The sequence below is a fragment of the Megalobrama amblycephala genome, linkage group LG12 (genome assembly GCF_018812025.1).
Source record: "Megalobrama amblycephala isolate DHTTF-2021 linkage group LG12, ASM1881202v1, whole genome shotgun sequence".
Taxonomy (NCBI): Eukaryota; Metazoa; Chordata; class Actinopteri; order Cypriniformes; family Xenocyprididae; genus Megalobrama; species Megalobrama amblycephala.
In genome coordinates this window covers 25,310,868-25,328,554 of record NC_063055.1, presented here as the reverse complement: position 1 = coordinate 25,328,554, position 17,687 = coordinate 25,310,868, and the positions used below count along the sequence as shown (strand labels likewise).

Here is a 17,687-nt window from a genome sequence, read left to right as displayed (position 1 = left end):
ACAAGCACAAGCGTGGTAACAATAACTCTTTTATTGATTCCCAACTCCCGTTGGTTGCAGATTTTTTCTGATAACCCCCCATGAGTAAAAGGGATACAACATGTCCTATAATAAACATGTTGAGCCATTATACATTCCCCTTTTCTCTCTCCCACCCAATCATTGTCTTCCACCGCTCTCTTTCTCTCTCTCTCGCGCTGATGTACAGAGGACATTTCTTTTCCCAGAATGCATTGTGAACAGAAGAGGAGGGGGACATATCTGACAGTACATATACAAAAGTTTCACAGATAAAACATTTGAAACAGATGAAATCTCGCTCTTATAAAAAAACAAAACTCCCACACGCACTTCTTTAGAAACACTCCAGCAATGATTATGGTAGAGAAATGAATTTCAATAAATATTAATAAATAAAATAAATTAATTTAATGTCTGTACAAGATAAAGTTATGCAGTTAAATAAAATATAAAATCATGAATAGAAAAAGTACTGGAGCACTTTATGACAAGCAAGAGGTATAAAAGGGGTGACATAGGGCACTCTTTTTGGCAAAACTCATGGTAATACTATAAATGACTAAAGAGATAAAGTCATATGATGAAGCATGATTTCCCTTTTAAACAAGAGCCTGATATTTTTAGATGATCTTCCCTTAATGACTGTATTTAGCTCATCTCACAATGTTCCTTTCTCTTAAGTTTATTCAATACTTAACAGAGACAGATATTTAGGTATCTTAGTTAAATAGCTGATTTGGAATCTTTGCGTAACTTTTCCTTAAGCAATATCTGAATTATGATAAGTCTGGATATGAAAGAGGTTTTAATTATGCTACGAAGTCTTGAATATGATTGCAGGTCAATAACACAAATAAATAAAGGTCTCTTCACACAGCTGCAACAAACTTCAACACATGCTTCAATAATATTTCAGAGCTGTTTGGCCAAGAATACTCCAGAAATTGGACAGGCATCTCATACAAGCATGAGTTTGTTGGAGTTTGTTGAAGAGTTTAGAGCAACAAAAAAATCTTCCAATCAAGTCACCTGTCTGAAAACAATCTCTTGATTGACAATCATTACGGTCAAATCATATCTTCTGTTTCATAATTCTTTACAATCGCTGTCTCTGGAGTTTCCCACCAATCCCATGTTTGGGCCAAAAACTGCTGCATTTACATGGACCAATCCTTTTCTTCGTAGACTATCTCTCCATATATCAGTGGGCGTGGCTTGTTGCATAAACTCATGTTGGAATATAAAGATTGGAGTGGGAATGTTTGGGACTGTTTTGGCTCGGAATGGGTTTGAAAATGTTTTTTCGATCCTACCCACTTAAACACATATCCACACAATCTTCAAAAACATCACTAGAGATTTTCTTCTTTGATCTTTGATGAAAAAGATACAAAAGTATAAAAGTGTTCTGTACAGTTTTTCTCTCTCTCTCTCTTTCTTTCTCTCTGACCAGTCCTCTCAGCTGTTGGTCTGCAATCTGAGGTTTGCAGTTTGGATAAATGAAAATCATAGAAATCATCACCTTCTCTGGTTTGATTTCCTGTCTGTTCTCAGGAGAGTGATATCTCAAGCCCTTGATGAACAACACTCTTCCCAGGTTGAAGTAGGAGTCCTGATCGCTCCTGTTGGCTATGTCCTGTGATTCTCTTGAGCCCGTCTGCATAGGTGCATTATGGGGCTGTGAAGGAATCATCAAGATTGTCCATCACTTCTGTTAACTCTACAAAGAGACAAAAGAAAGACAGAATATGAAATATGTCAATAACTTCATCATCATGTACATACATTTTTGAAGGGGCACCAGAGGCAGTCCTAGCTCGCACGTCCTGATATTGCCGAGTTAGATGCGTTCCTGGGTCAACATATTTTGTTGATCCTGGAACAACATTCTAGTCTGAAAATTTAGTCTTAAACCTATTCCTACCCCTAAACCTAACCCTACCCATAAGTTATCCCAAAAATCAGAGGGAAATGATAGATGAATAACACTGATGTAGAAGCACCAATTCATGATTTTAAGCCTAAACTTGACATAATCTGTAAATTTGTCCCTCAAATCTGATTGGTTGATTTGAATGTTGTTCCAGGATCAACAAAAATGTTGACCCAGGAACATGTTGAACTCAGCATTATTAGGTTATGCGTCCTAGCTCACTTATTATTATTATAAACCATGCAAAATTTGCAACTGATCATCATCAAAAGCGCAGACATTTTGTTCAGCTTCTTTTGTGTTCAATGGGAAAAGAGTCATATGAGTGTTGTGCAGTGTGAGAATGGGTAGACGATGACAGAATTTTCAGTTTACAGCAAACAAAGTTGCATCTTCATATCATTACCTGGAGAGAACTAATCAGTTTTATGAGAACAGAACCGAGGATGACCATAAAACAATGTGGAATATGAATGGACACACAGTGAGACGAAAATGGGCTGGACTTACTCAGAGTCAGGTGACACTTCAGAGACGCTCTGAGAGGTTGCAGAGAGAGGAGGCGGGGAAGGGGAAGGGCCTGCCGAGGCAGAGACGGGGTTAGGGGGCGGGGTTAAGACAGAGGAGCTGAAGGAGGCGAGTATGGAGGAGAGGATATCCAGGTGTTCACTAGAGGGCGGGCGACTGGATGGGGCTCCGGGTGCAGCTGCAGATGACGGGTACCTACATGGGGGGGCGGAGTCTAGGCGACCACGGCGAGAGGGCAGGGTTTCTTGGGGTTCCTCTGTGATCGGTGGAGGAGGTGAGGAGGGTGGGTGCGGCTCAGGGTGTGAGAGCTGTCGGGGGGGCAGGGTTCTCAGCCACTCCCTGCAGGGCTGCGCTCCACCATTAGACTCCAACTGCTCCCGGGACCGACTGCTCATAAGAGCCCCTCCGAGATGCTCCCGAGAGGCCTGTTGCCTCGTCAGAGTGTTAAGCTGCGTTCTCGATCCACTCAATGAACCCTCTGCCCCCATTAAACCCACCATACCACCCCTGCCCACCAGATCCTCCCTGGAGGCATGGATACTGTGAACAGGGCCCAGCCTCTCTCTGGACCCACCCAGGTGTTCAGCACCAAGTTCGCGTCGTCGTGGCAAGAGGTCGAGGTTGTCACGAGAACGCTGTCGTCGCGCAAGCGAATCCAGGTGTTCGCGAGAAGAGTACCGGGAAGCGGGTTGGGACAGTGAGCCAGTACCGGAGTACATACGACCGTAGGAGGCGGCTGGGACACCTCTGTGACCCAACGTGGAGGTCCTGTACCAAGACATCTCGCTGGGAGCGCGACCCACCGCAGACAGGCCCTGCAGAGCAGGAGGGCAGCCCAGACGATTCTTCAGGATTCCTGAGAAATAGATGCAGAGGGGTTTAGTATGGCTTTCTATGCATCCATATTAAAATTATGTCTGATACCAATAAGTCAATAACTAAATTTTAATATAATTAAGATTTATAGAATTTATATATTTAGAAGTCACTATCTTATTACTATTTTATTTCAAAAATATTGAAGATGAAAGTACCATTATTTAATTTTTAAATAAATTAAAAATACTGCAAAAATCTAACTGAATTTAGACATCACAACATTATAAAATACAGTATGAAAAATGGATATTCATTCAGAGATTTGCTAAAGATAACATTTAAAGTGTTAAATTTTAAGATTAATTTAAGTAAGTGTTAGATGACAGAAAGGGGATCAATAGGGGAATAAGCTGATAAATTAAAAAAAGTCTAATATCAAACAGTGTTATTTTAGTATCACTGAGATACTACTACATTTTTATTAAAATTTTGAATTAGTTTGAATTAGAAATGTTGCCTTGGCAATTAGATAAAAAAATATGTTTTTTTCTATTTTATTTTCCTCCAGTTTATTTCAAGTAATTCATTTTTTTTGGCATGGTTTTAGTTTTAGTTAACTATAATAACCCTGATATTGGCCAATAGCCAGTAAAGTACAGTGTTACATGTATATAATTACTAATGTTTTTAAAGAATAACTTTAAGTGTACATTAGATGAGGGCAGATGGTAATCTGAATATAAAAATAGGTAATATGAACATGCAAAATTAAATATCATAATGTATGGGTATTGGCCAATACTGGATAACATCTTAGATGAATGTGTGCCTCACCCTTGCGATGTCTGTGTGTGAGCCCGTTCTCATCTCCGCTGGTCAGCGCTGCATCTGGCTGATTGTTATTAGCTGCGTCCTTGCTGTAGTCGCCCCCTAGGCGGCGCTCTGAGCCCCATTTCTGCAGAGAGTGCGCCTCACAGCCTTCCAGCGCTGGCCAATAGGAGAGCAGGTCATTGCCATCCAGATCTGACACATAAACAGTTCCATACACTAACAGTTGGGCATCATGAAACTAAGAATTAAACTAATTTTCTGCACTCCTTTGGCTTCACTATCAATAATAATATAGGCGTCGGCAACAATGATATCAGTACCTTTTCCACCGTTGTGGGAGGGCTCTGTGAGTAAACGTTCACCATGACCAGTCCGTTTGAAGCGTCGCTGGATGCGTCCACGCAGGCGCACGTTGTCCTCGCTCTCCGATGACGGTATGGACAAACTCCTCTCCTCCTCCAGTGAGAGATCAGAATCTGAGTCTGAGTCCTCACCTGACAGACAGTCACAGAGTAAGAGGAATAAATGAAGAACAGATCAACTAAATGTCACTAATTCTGACAGAGATTTGTCATAAGACATGGCCAAAAACTCAAAAATGAATAGCGAGCAATTGTAAGTATATAAGTGTTGTGTGTGTGAATACGTACATGCATGCAGGTTATTGTGTGTTAGTGTACCTCCGTTGCGGTGGAACATTGCCACATCCAGGTCAGTGGCCCCTGTGTGAGCAAGATTGTGTTCTAGAGTCTGCCGTGCCAAGAGATTCTCCCTGAGAAAAACATAAATAACACATCAGCTTCTTTCAAAAAAATTAATTAATACGTGGCGGAAGGAAGTAATTCTGCACAAAAGAGAGTTTTAAAGACACTCCGTTGAACTGTTGTATAAACGCAATATCACACTCGTAGCCATGTGATATGGCTGTATATCAGCGCGCTGTGATTACCTATGGCCGAATCACAGTCGTGCTGATATACAGCCATATCGCATGGCTACGAGTGTCATATTGCCCATATAGTGTATATATACACTATTGTTCAAGTCTGGAGTCGGTTTCATACATACATACATATATATGTATATACACACACACATACATACATGTATGTATGTATGTATGAAACTGACCCCAGACTTGAATAGTGTATATTATCAGTGAACAGTTCACAGCTACACAACTTTACATGAATTCAAATTACATGAATTATATGAATTAACAATGAACTAACATATAACTTTATTACATTAACATTCAACAGTTAACATAGTTAATGAGACTGTAAGACTGGACTGTCTGGACCAAGAGAGGGCTACTCTTTGAAAAAACAAAGGAAATACATTTGAACTCTCTCTTGCAAAATTAGCATCCCCATCCGAGACGCAGTCACACTGAGTCAATCACACCTCAGCATTGCCTTAATCTACATTTCCTTTCCTTCACCCCCTCTTCTCCGATCTCTTCTCTCTACATGCAGACCTGAAATTCACCCAAAATCTATATGGTTTTTTAAGTTATTTTAAGAATATTGAATCATAAATTGATGTGTTGACAGACCTTGCACTGCTGACTGATGAGATAGTTGAAGTTCCGAGTGTGATCCGGTGTAATCCGCTCTGTTCCAGCAGGGAGGCGCTGTTGTATGGGTTTTGGCCCTGCACATATAGAGCAGGTTACAAATATACATGCTTATTTTCACTCCATGGGTTTAAATATGTGTTTGTGTGTGCATAACTGTGCATGGAGTGGGGATCATATGTTAATATGTGTGTTTATGTTCACTAACAGTAATCTGTGGAGCTCTGGGAGGTTCTTCACTGGGGCTTTTCTTGCCCAGACAGGCCAGTTTCCAGGCCTCCTGCACCTCTGAGTTCAGGAGAGTAAAAACCAACAGCACAGCCAAACCCTGAGACAAGTAAGTAGAATAACATTATAATACATTACATAGGACACAATTATCAAAGTTTTCAACTAAATGACAAACTCAAGCACACACACAAAAGAAAAAGATGTGTAAGAGCCAGTACACACTTACCTGTACGCAACAGAGGACAATGAACAGGTAGTGGAACGCCAGGACACTGTTATTAACAGCCATAAGACCAAACAACCAAACACAAGAACTCAACAATAACAGGAGGAAGGCACTGCGGATAGTAGAACTGAGAGAGACAGAGAGAGAAATAGAATAAAAGGAATTAATATAGAATAAAGAGATGAAAAGGCATTAATTCTGTACTGAAAACAGGTTTGACTCTCATGAAATGCAAGAAAGAAACTACCATTATAACAATTATAATTATAACATTACAATTTCAGGAAAATAAACAGGAAAATTCAGTAAAATAAAATATGATCAATAAAATATTATAATAATATTTTCCTCTCAATCAAATCAGTTGGACGAATATTAAGTCAGCTAATTAATATTCATGAAGATAAGTTTTATAATGTCCACTGTCCCACTTTCCATACTGAATGTTCCCGAATACATGCATGTACTTACATCACGGGCAGCTTTTTTATCTCCTTTTGAGTGGGGTTGCACAGCATACGTAGGACCATTAAAAACATCCCACCATTCATCTGTAAAACAGAGAGAGAGTTGTCAATTTAGAGTATCATTGCTGTACTACATACATCCAAAACACAGAGAAAGAAATTCAAAGACATAAAGATCCTTTACAACACACGGAAGAGCACAATACCAGTATGACGACGCTAACTGGTCCCGCAAAGCTCCACATGAGCTTATCGTACATGGAGATCCAGCAGAAATCTGGATTGCCGTACCCCTCTGGATCCAACCCGACTGCCAGCCCTGCAGCACACATACATGTCAAAGAGCATATCTATATTAAAACATACATTTGTGTGTGTGTGTACCTACTACCTACCTGTAATGATAGCAGGGACTCCCCAGCCAATAGCATAGTAGAATCTCATGGCTCCATAGTTGATATTTCTCACTTCTGTCTGCATGCGGTAAATATGCAGAGCTTCCACAAACAGCCACGCAAATGCCGACATGAAGAAGTAATGGAGCAGAATTGCAACCACCGTGCACAGGAACTGCACCAACCAGAGACAATAAACCATTTAGTAAAAAGAGAGTATAAAAAAGCATACTGGATGTATATATATACTCAATAAATGGCTTCAAAAATTTAAATATATGCATTAAAGGTGCCCTCGAATGAAAAATTGAATTTATCTTGGCATAGTTAAATAACAAGAGTTCAGTACATGGAAATGACATACAGTGAGTCTCAAACTCCATTGTTTCCTCCTTATATAAATCTCATTTGTTTAAAAGACCTCCGAAGAACAGGCGAATCTCAACATAACACCGACTGTTACGTAACAGTCGGGGTGTACGCCCCCAATATTTGCATATGCCAGCCCATGTTCCCAACATTATGAAAGGCATTAGACAAGGGCAGCCAGTATTAACGTCTGGATGTGCACAGGTGAATCATCAGACTAGGTAAGCAAGCAAGAACAATAGCGAAAAATGGTAGATGGAGCAATAATAACTGACATGATCCATGATATCATGATATTTTTAGTGATATTTGTAAACTGTCTTTCTAAATGTTTCGTTAGCATGTTGCTAATGTACTGTTAAATGTGGTTAAAGTTACCATCGTTTCTTACTGTATTCACAGAGACAAGAGCCGTCGCTATTTTCATTATTAAACACTTGCAGTCTGTATAATGCATAAACACAACTTCATTCTTTATAAATCTCTCCAACAGTGTAGCATTAGCCGTTAGCCACAGAGCATAGCCTCAAATTCATTCAGAATCAAATGTAAACAATATAACAGTATACAATACTCACATAATCCGACGCATGCATGCGGCATACATGACGAACACTTTGTAAAGATCCATTTGAGGGTTATATTAGCTGTGTAAACTTTGTTTATGCACTGTTCAAGGCAAGCACGAGCTCTGTGGGCGTGGAGCACGAGAATTAAAGGGCCAGTAGCCCTGAATCGGCTCATTTATAATGATGCCCCAAAATAGGCAGTTAAAAAAATGAATAAAAAAAAAATCTATGGGGTATTTTGAGCTGAAACTTCACAGACACATTCAGGGGACACCTTAGACTTATATTACATCTTTTTTTTTAAAGTTCTAGGGCACCTTTAAAAATTTAAATAATATTCATTTAAATTAATTTCCTGAGGTGTGCTTATAAATGTTAGGATTTTTACATCAAAAACTGTCATAATCTAGAAATAAAAGGACATTTTCTACACTGATTTTAGCCCTCTGATTTAAAGTCACCATGAAATCAACATTGACAATTCTTGTTTTTTATGGAATATTTCAGTATTTATTATAAATGATTTATCTGCGCACATCATTATTTTTTTTTAATCCATGTGCCCACATAACTCTTAAATCAAAACAACTTCCCCTCCTTCTTGCAGCAACATCTCTTCTCTAATAAAGTGTTTACTGGCATGAGGGTGGGACAACCTGTCACTCAAATGAGATTGATCAATAGCAAACTACAATGATCCAACTATCTAATCAATTCCTCATGGACAAAATCCCACATTTTTCTTGTTCAAGAAGCCATTGCACTCATATATAGAAAAGACTATCGCAACCTGTTGACTTTAAAGGGTTAAATGGGCATATCTCCTTTAAGACTTCAATATATCATATACTGCTGTGATTGTGGCAAACATCTTTGCATATTAAGTATTACATGAGGAACAACTCTTTTGAAAAACTGTATTTACAAGTTACAGCTGTCGAGATTAACTTATCATGAAAAGTGTTGATTACAGCATTATATTTAGATTTACTCCCATTGCATAAAATGTTTCAGTGCTGAGCATTGTAGCCAATAACGGTTGTCTGCTAAGCACTCGATTTCTGCACTCTCATGAATGAAGGGGTCCTTGGCCTGATAAATGTTGGCTATTCTGAAAACATGGAGTTGTACATACAGATCATTTAATTTATAGTAAGAGTACAGCACTGAGGAAATGATCATTGAGTGGACTAGTGCAGTGTCCCGATTTTTCTCATCTAACACACCTGATAAGGCAATGTCAGATAAAGGAGACATACAAAATGTGCAGTGTTGGGGGTCCTCCACGACAGGTTTGAAAACCCCTGGCCTACTGCTTGGTACATGTGTTCTCACTTATTAAGCTGAGGTGCTTAGTCAGGTGTTGTGAGTTCACATCCAGCTCAAAACAGTTCCTGATCCCATTCCCATCATTTACTGAATACTCTCTGCTGTACTTGTCCAAAAAAAAAAAAGAGAATATAAGGTCTAAAATCAATACACACAAGCAAAGTCAATGTCTGAGGGAAAAGATGAATTATGAATGAACACATACTCTATCACAAACACACACCCACATCCCAGCCCAGCAGTTGAAATTAATGAACTCAGCAGTAACAGGCTTTTAGTGTGAGTGGTTTGCACTCCAGAGAATAATGTCTGTTAAAAATGGTGTTAACCTGCTTTAGAAAGAGAAAGAATGTGTGAGTGAGTGTCTGTCTGAGGACGGTAGAGACACAGAAAGAGCGTCTGTGTCAGAAAAGTGTTTAATAACATTGGTTTCCCAACTCACTGTGTGGTGTAAGTGGTTTTTGGACCATATTGCGCTAATGGCTGTAATGTCGGTTTCTGATTGACAAATCATATTCAAGCAGCCTAGTGCTTTATCCTGACAATCAGCTTGCTTTCTACTGAACTATTCATGATCTTTAAAACCTGCTGTTACACTTGGCTTATAAAAGCTGTAAAATGTAAAGTGGGCAACAAACATTTAAGACCACACTGAAAATCTGTGACGTCAAGTTTTAGGATCTTGGTATTTTAAAACAAAGACAAATGATAAATAAAAAAAAAAAATCATATGATGAAATATTTTTTTAATGATAGATAGATTGATTGATTGATTCCATCTACAAAAAACAATGTACGTTCAGCACAAAGGAGACTACACAGACTGTGTTTTTTGACTATTTTTGTGTTCGAGCCCACCCAAACTTTCTTTGTCTGTCTCACTAACCCACATTTAGATTCACACACACACAGACATCTCTCTTCTCTGACCTGTTGTTCCGTCTGGTTGATGCCCAGCAGGTATGTGAGGTGGGAGAGTAGAGTAGCGGCAGCCATGTTGGAATGAATGCTGCGTGTGTTTGATTTCAGTCCCCTCAGGCACGATAAAACCACCACTGTTAGCAACAACGCCGCCATGGAAACTGAGAGCGAGGAGTACGTTACTATGGCGAGGGTCTCCAGGTCACCCTCTAACTGCTGCTTAGCAAAAAGAGAGAGAGAAAAAGAAAAAAAGATATCAGCAGTGATGATTATGCTGAAGGAGATGTCACAATGGAACATCATGTTGCTATGTAGAATTGTATTTTTGAAAAACATGGAAAATGTGAATCCTTTTTAAAAGAATAGCTGTTTAGTAGTTATGCAGCCTTGACTTTTTTGTGTACTATACCTCTCTCTGTGAGCTGTCCATAAGGACTCCAAATGTTCCCAGTCTGTGGCACTGACAGCGAACATGTGACATGTTCCTATAGACCACACTACAGTCCCTCACAGTCCAGCAGCCACCTGCTGATATACTGAACACACACGTTCATAGTATTTACACTTTACTTCTTACAATAACAATATACACTACCGTTCAAAATTTGGGTTGGTAAGATTTTTTAATGTTGTTGAAAGTCTGTTATGCTCACCACCATTTATTTGATCAAAAATACAGTACAATCAGAAATATTGTGAAATATTATTACAATTTTAAATGACTGTTTTATATTTTAATACATTTTTAAATGCAATTTATTCCTGTGATGGCAAAGCTGAATTTTACTCCACTCTATAGTGTCACATGATCCTACAGAAATCATTCTAATATGCAGATTTTCTGCTCAAGAAACATTTATTATAATTATAAATGTTTAAAACAGTTTTTGCTGCTTCATATTTTTGTGGAAACCATGACCATTCAAAATTTGGGATAAGAAAGAAAAAATAAGTACCCATTAAATTGAGCAAAAGTGACATTTATAATGTTACAAAGATTTCTATTTCAATGAAATGCTGTTCTTTTGATTCTTTCTATTCATCAAAGAATACTGAAAAAAATGCATCACGGTTTCCACAGAAATATTAAGCAGTTTTATGAACTGTTTTCAAAATTGATAATGTTAATATTGGAACATAAAATCAGCATATTAGAATAATTCCTAAAAAATGTAATTATTCCGTTTGAATGAAAGACTCCCGATAGTGCTTTAAAGGGTTAGTTCACCCAAAAATGAAAATTCTGTCATTAATTACTCCCATAAGACTTTCGTTCATCTTCGGAACATGAATTAAGATATTTTTGATGAAATCCAAGAGGTATACGACTCCTCCACAGACAGCAATTTATACACCACTTTCAAAGTCCAGAAAGGTACTAAAGACATAGTTAAAATAGTCAATGTGACTACAGTGGTTCAACCTTAATTTTAAAAGCGAAATCAAAATCAAAACAAAAATAATGACTCTATTCAACAATATCTTCTCTTCTGTGTCATTCTCTTACGCTGTTTACATTCAGTGCTTCCAGGTTCTGCATCAGAATGCCGACTCATTATTGGCTGGCTTCTGCGTCAGCATCACACGTATGCGTCATGCTGCTCACGTGAACAGCGTCGGCCAATACTGAGTCGGCGTTATGACGTATAACCTTGAAGTGCTGCACGTAAAGAGTGTTAAGAGAATGACAAGTGGTATTTAAATGGCTGACTATGGATGAGTCAGATACCTCTCGGAATTTCATCAAAAATTCATCAAAAAATTCATCAAAAATATTTCATCAAAAATATCTTAATTTGTGTTCCAAAGACGAACAAAGGTCTTAAGGATTTGGAATGACATGAGGGTGAGTAATTAATAACAGAATTTTCATTTTTGTGTGAACTAACCCTTTAATAGTAGTTTTATTTGTTCTTGAGACTATATAAAGACTAAATAAGGACTGCAAACACAGACTCACGGGCTGCTGTGATTCCACTGCACACACAGCGGTTTGCTGCGGTTGCTGGTCTCCAAAAGACGAAACTCCAGCAAAACTGGTGTGTCCAGAAAACCCTCCACAAATGTCTGATTATTATACACAGACACACTCACCACAGGCGAGTTCAACACAGGGTGTCTGGGTAACCTGCAGAGATACACACACATGGTTAGAAAGATGATCACAACTGATCTGTGTTTTGTTTATCTTTAGTTTAGACCCTTTCTAACCTGACCCCACGACGGTCTGTGTGGTATTTAGGAGGAAGTGCGGCCCCCAAGCTTCGATAGATGAAGAGGATGACAATGGAGACAGGCGCCTCTTGCAGCGACAAAGAACGTCGCGCTGCAGTTGCTTCTGGCGTCTGATTGGCCAACAGGTTCACAGGGCCAGCAGGAGATGGAGCTGAAACTAAACACAAAGTCTTGCTCAGCGCTTTTAAGCATTTTAAGTGGACTTAAGAGTGTGTATGTGACTTACAGATGTTGCGCTGTGGGACTAGTGCAGTAGGGGGCAGCACAACATGTGTGTGAGCATCCCAAAGCGCTTGACCTCGGAACAGAGTACTGTGGTACCGTGGAAACCGTCGCCGGACATGTGTGTGGTTGTCAACGCGATCCAGAGTCATGACTGCAACACACAAACAAACACACTGTGTGAACTACAGGATTCGTTTAATAGATCTGCTCTCTGTAGTGCTGCAGTTGCAGTTTCTGAAGATCATACCATAGGTGCACATTGCAGGTGTTAGTCTCACATTGATCTTTCTCAGCTTTATCTCACACTGCACATGACAGAATATTTCCAATATTTACTTTTTCTCACCATCAGCTGACTAAACCTCTCTGTCCTCTAGAATTGAATTGCTTTGCTTGTCACGTACAAAATTGAACACCATTTCAAGTATTTTGTTCATTCGCGTAAAATGATCAACAAAACATTTAATGATTTAATTACATTTATTAAAAATATAATTTTACCTGGATATATTAAAAGTGGGGATTTATATTTAATACCTGTTTTTATATATGTAGTCTGCTCTATCGTTACTAATATATTTATAAATTGCTGGTCTTAAAACTTTCAAAATTGAAAGGTTTCTTCACAAATAAAAAATAAACAAATCAACAGAACTGCTTTAAAGATTTCAAATGTAATGACAAATATTTTTTGTGTATTTCAAGCAAAAAAAAAAAAAAATATCTGAAAACAATTTTCAGAGAGAAACTCGAGAATTTTAAACTGACCCAGATCTTTTCACTCCCTCAAAACCCATCTGAAATAATTCTAACATGCTGATTGGGTGCTCAAGTAACACTAACTATTATTATCACAGTCTTTCAGGATTCTTTGAAAATTCTTTGAGCATTTATTTGAAATATAAATCAGGGCTTGTTCACCAGCCACTGTGGCTAGTGCTTTTCCAAAGTTACAAGCCATTCAGCATTTTCACTGGCCACAATTTTGACATCGATACCATGGGGAAAAACTGCCATACAGATATTTTAATATTATCTCATAATTTGGCAGCAGGTATATTAGGCTGCTGTCACTTTAAGACCTGACACACAGATCCATTATACTGTTACACATGCATTTTCTTTCTCAATTGTTTACGTTCACTTACAACATAACTGACTGTGTTTACCTGAATACTCGCCAAGACCGGCATTTTGACATTATTTTGTGTGTATTTGACTGTTTAAGCACTGAAAAATACTGAGAGGCAGCTTTATGTGCACGCACTTTGGGTGTGAGCACAGAATCTGCGAGAATGGGTAAAACTATGCGCAATACACGCAATCCCACGCCGAAATTCAAGCCCTGCAACACCAACATTATTCATCCGGAGCAAATGAAATGAGTGAGTGAGGGGAGGCGGGTTTGTGTGTCGGAGAGGTGAGAGCGTGAGAAAGCACAGCTGGTATTGTGTATCTATTCTGCGGAAAATAAGTATTGGAAGCGTTTCAGATATTTCAGTATCGAAAAAAAAAATCTATATTTTTGACAACACTACATTGCACTTAGTTTATTATTTCAGATGCCTTTTTAAAAGACTACAATTCAAAAAATGTATATATTATATATACAATTCAACCCGCCAAAGTGGCTAGTAGGAGTGACTGCGTTACACGCCACTGCTAAAATCCGTCCGCATTTGGTGGGTTGGTGGGTGTTAATGTCAAACCCTAATTATAAATGTTTTCACTGTCACTTTTGATCAATTTAATGTGTCCTTGCTGAATAAAAGTATTCATTTCTTTAAAAAAAACAAAAACAAAAAAAAAACGTATTGACCCCAAACTTTTGTATGTTAGTGTTTGTGTTTGTTGTGTATTAATGCTGACCGATGTTTGGGGCGACGAGTGCAACAGGATTGAGGTAGGTCTGTTTCATGTTCTGGGCGAGTATGCGGGCGTACTGCTCCAACAGATCGGCCAATCCCGCCGCTCCGTTCTGACCTGAACTTTGACCCCTCCACAACGCAGCACTGCCCGGACCCAACAAAACACTGCAGCCTCGTAACACATTCTGCAGATAGAGACACAGTGCGAGAGACAGAACAGAATGAGACGTTTATCAACTAGTCTTATCAAACTCAATAAAATTTGAATCTCAAATTTCCAGCTATTCATCGGTTCCCTAAGGAAATTCACACCTCATTGAAATGTGCATCCTGAGTGGCTGTCAACCCAAAGCCTGACTGGAGGCTCTCAAAGGTCAAGAGGCGAGACAGCAGCCGCTCGGCTATCTGAAGGTCATTGCCATAGAGACGGGTTGTTGCCTCTGTGACATCACGAAGCTGATGGGCCAGTTTTTTCTCAATGATGGTGCTGAGTTCTGTCTCATTTCTCTCTACAGCCTCCAGCTACACACACACACACACACATTGAAAAGATGGTTACGTAATGTAGACAATCGGCTCCAATACTGTACGCATGACCATGTGAAAGTTATGGGCCTTAGCTCTGTTTCACACATCCGGTGTCTGCACGAGCTATGGGTATTCTATTCATTTATGATGAATGAGCAGTTTGCAACACTTGGTTCAGTTTTGTGTAGATGAATGATTTGAGGATGTAATATAAATATGCATGTGTTTGTAAATATTCTCAATTCTATTAGGGATGCATAATATATTGGTTCCATATAAGGAAATATTTGTTAATCTATCGGTCGATATTGGACAATGGACATTAAAAATTGTGCAAGCTCATTTATCATATATATATATTATAATTATATTATATTTATTTTGCACTCAAGTAAAATAAATCTTTTAAAAAACATAATTTATTAAGACTGTTAAAAGCAATCTTTAGAAAATCTAATTTAAAATGAGTGTGCATTTTTCACACAGCACATTATAATTTTGTGCTGCCTAAATTCATTTTAAAATGACAAAATAGCGTAGAATTTTAATATCAGCCATTTATTGGTTATGAGCACTAACATGAAAATAATTATTGGCAATAATATAGAATTTTTATATCCATGCATCCCAACAAAATTTCCAGTGTTATAACTAAAAAAAACCTTTATTTTCTACAAAAAAAAAAAAAAAAAACTTTGTGAAACAGCCCTTATTATAATAAATGGATGATAAATGTGAAATTATAGCTTCTCACGGCTGTGTTCAGCTCTACAAAAGGAGGAGAGGTGCAGTTATACAGATCAGGATCCAGCCACCCTCTCTCTCCATCACAGTGTCGAATCGCAGTTCCTTTAAAAAAAAGAGATGGACTGATGGATTAGTTGGACTTTAAAAAAAAAAGACATAAAAGTCAAAGATAATAATCTACACACTCACCCACTGATCCTTTGGGACAAGGGACAGCAGCAGGCAGGTTGAACTTTGTTCTGGGCCACCAGATTGCTGATGTTATGGTCTTCGGACAACCATCATAGATCACTAAGAAAAGTGGGTGAGGAAATAATTAACAAATATTGGTAACATGGAGGGATTACTGGTTGGATGGATGTGTATGTACCTTCACAGCCTGTCTGTGTGACCTCAGCAAACGGATTATCACACATGTTGCACTGTCGGCCAATCACGCCGGGTCGGCACTGGCACTGGCCGCTCTCAGGGTCACATGACCTTGAAAAGGAGCCCACTGGGTAGCAGTCACATGGCAGGCAGACGTCACTGCCCCGCTGTCGGTAATGAAACTCCTGATACACACAAAACATCCATATGAATGCATGCATTTAAACAATACAAACTAATTTTTTATTAGAATTTTTTTTAATCACAAAGCCTAGTAATTATAACATAATAAAACATATTGACATGTTTTAATCATAATAGCTAGAATAATAATAAAACAAACCATTTAACTGTATATTTCCAAAGCCTTATATGATTGTGTGTGTTCATGTTTTCCTTTGGGATTGGAGTGTAATATACGGATAATGAAAAGCCTGATGCAGTACAGTGTGAGGGTAAGTAATGCTTTATTATAGCACCCCAGAGTGAAGAACACACATCTCTAATCTCTTAATTACACTTAAACGCACACACAAACTAATTAACACTTCCCTGACCAGCTATACTGTATATAGTAGGCATTTACTCCTAAAAATAGTACCAACTCAAAAGTACTGTATGTGTTTAAAATACATGTTTGTTTTTGACTATAACCAGTGGTCCTATTAAGAGAATAAAACTGTAAGGTTTTAACTGTATATACTGTACATAAGAACATGCAGCTAGTGAGAGGAAGTAACCTAACACAGGCCATTTCTATAGCTGTAGACATCCAAATTATGACTGCAATTTAAAGCTGTGGCGCTTGTGCAGGCAACTGAAGATCTGCAATATTGCATCTGCATTGCAATATTTTTAATTCCCAGTTATTTCCCTATTATTTTGTAATGCAAATTGCAAATTGCGAAAAAAAAAAAAAAAAACAATTGTAAAAACTGTAAACTGTGTTTTTAACTGCAAAAATATACATTGTAGGTTCACCACAGGCTGATCCTGAGAAAGTCTGTTTTCACTCCCCTGAAACACTGAGAAGGACAGGAACAAGTGTTCTCAGAGGAGCATAACGCTCAGCATGTTTATGAAGCTGCTGGTTGTTGGAACGGTTTTCACGTCAGTGACAGCTGATCCTGAGAAAGTATAGCATTGAGTTCTTATGGCATGTACAGTATCTCACAGAAGTGAGTAAACCCCTCACATTTTTGTAAATATTTTATTATATCTTTTCATGTGACATCACTGAAGAAATGACACTTTGCTACAATGTAAAGTAGTGAGTGTACAGCTTGTATAACAGTGTAAAGTTGCTGTCCCCTCAAAATAACTCAACACACAGCCATTAATGTCTAAACCGCTGGCCACAAAAGTGAGTACACCCCTAAGTGAAAATGTCCAAATTGGGCCCAAAGTGTCAATATTTTGTATGGCCACCATTATTTTCCAGCACTGCCTTAACCCTCTTGGGCATGGAGTTCACCAGAGCTTCACAGGTTCCCACTG

At 38.5% G+C, this 17,687-nt stretch overlaps 1 protein-coding gene across 3 annotated transcripts in view; it reads right to left on the bottom strand.

Moving 5' to 3' along the window:
- Window positions 1-16: 16 nt before the first annotated feature.
- Window positions 17-17,687, bottom strand: part of celsr3 (cadherin, EGF LAG seven-pass G-type receptor 3) — a 53,089-nt gene continuing 35,418 nt past the window's right edge. The window contains exons 16-36 of one of the 3 annotated variants that reach the window (XM_048209986.1): window positions 16,192-16,375; window positions 16,011-16,112; window positions 15,829-15,923; window positions 14,859-15,068; window positions 14,548-14,731; window positions 12,680-12,829; window positions 12,430-12,610; window positions 12,179-12,346; window positions 10,628-10,754; window positions 10,228-10,434; window positions 7,031-7,205; window positions 6,842-6,954; window positions 6,640-6,719; window positions 6,169-6,295; window positions 5,920-6,039; window positions 5,691-5,788; window positions 4,783-4,904; window positions 4,453-4,626; window positions 4,136-4,288; window positions 2,465-3,338; window positions 17-1,741 (exon numbers count right to left, since the gene is read on the bottom strand). In XM_048209986.1, the coding sequence (XP_048065943.1) occupies window positions 1,714-1,741; window positions 2,465-3,338; window positions 4,136-4,288; window positions 4,453-4,626; window positions 4,783-4,904; window positions 5,691-5,788; window positions 5,920-6,039; window positions 6,169-6,295; window positions 6,640-6,719; window positions 6,842-6,954; window positions 7,031-7,205; window positions 10,228-10,434; window positions 10,628-10,754; window positions 12,179-12,346; window positions 12,430-12,610; window positions 12,680-12,829; window positions 14,548-14,731; window positions 14,859-15,068; window positions 15,829-15,923; window positions 16,011-16,112; window positions 16,192-16,375 (3,672 nt within the window). In that variant the 3' untranslated portion in view covers window positions 17-1,713. Of the gene's footprint in view, window positions 1,742-2,464; window positions 3,339-4,135; window positions 4,325-4,452; window positions 4,627-4,782; window positions 4,905-5,690; window positions 5,789-5,919; window positions 6,040-6,168; window positions 6,296-6,639; window positions 6,720-6,841; window positions 6,955-7,030; window positions 7,206-10,227; window positions 10,435-10,627; window positions 10,755-12,178; window positions 12,347-12,429; window positions 12,611-12,679; window positions 12,830-14,547; window positions 14,732-14,858; window positions 15,069-15,828; window positions 15,924-16,010; window positions 16,113-16,191; window positions 16,376-17,687 lie in introns of all 3 variants that reach the window. The other 2 variants (XM_048209985.1, XM_048209984.1) reach the window with 2 other exon arrangements.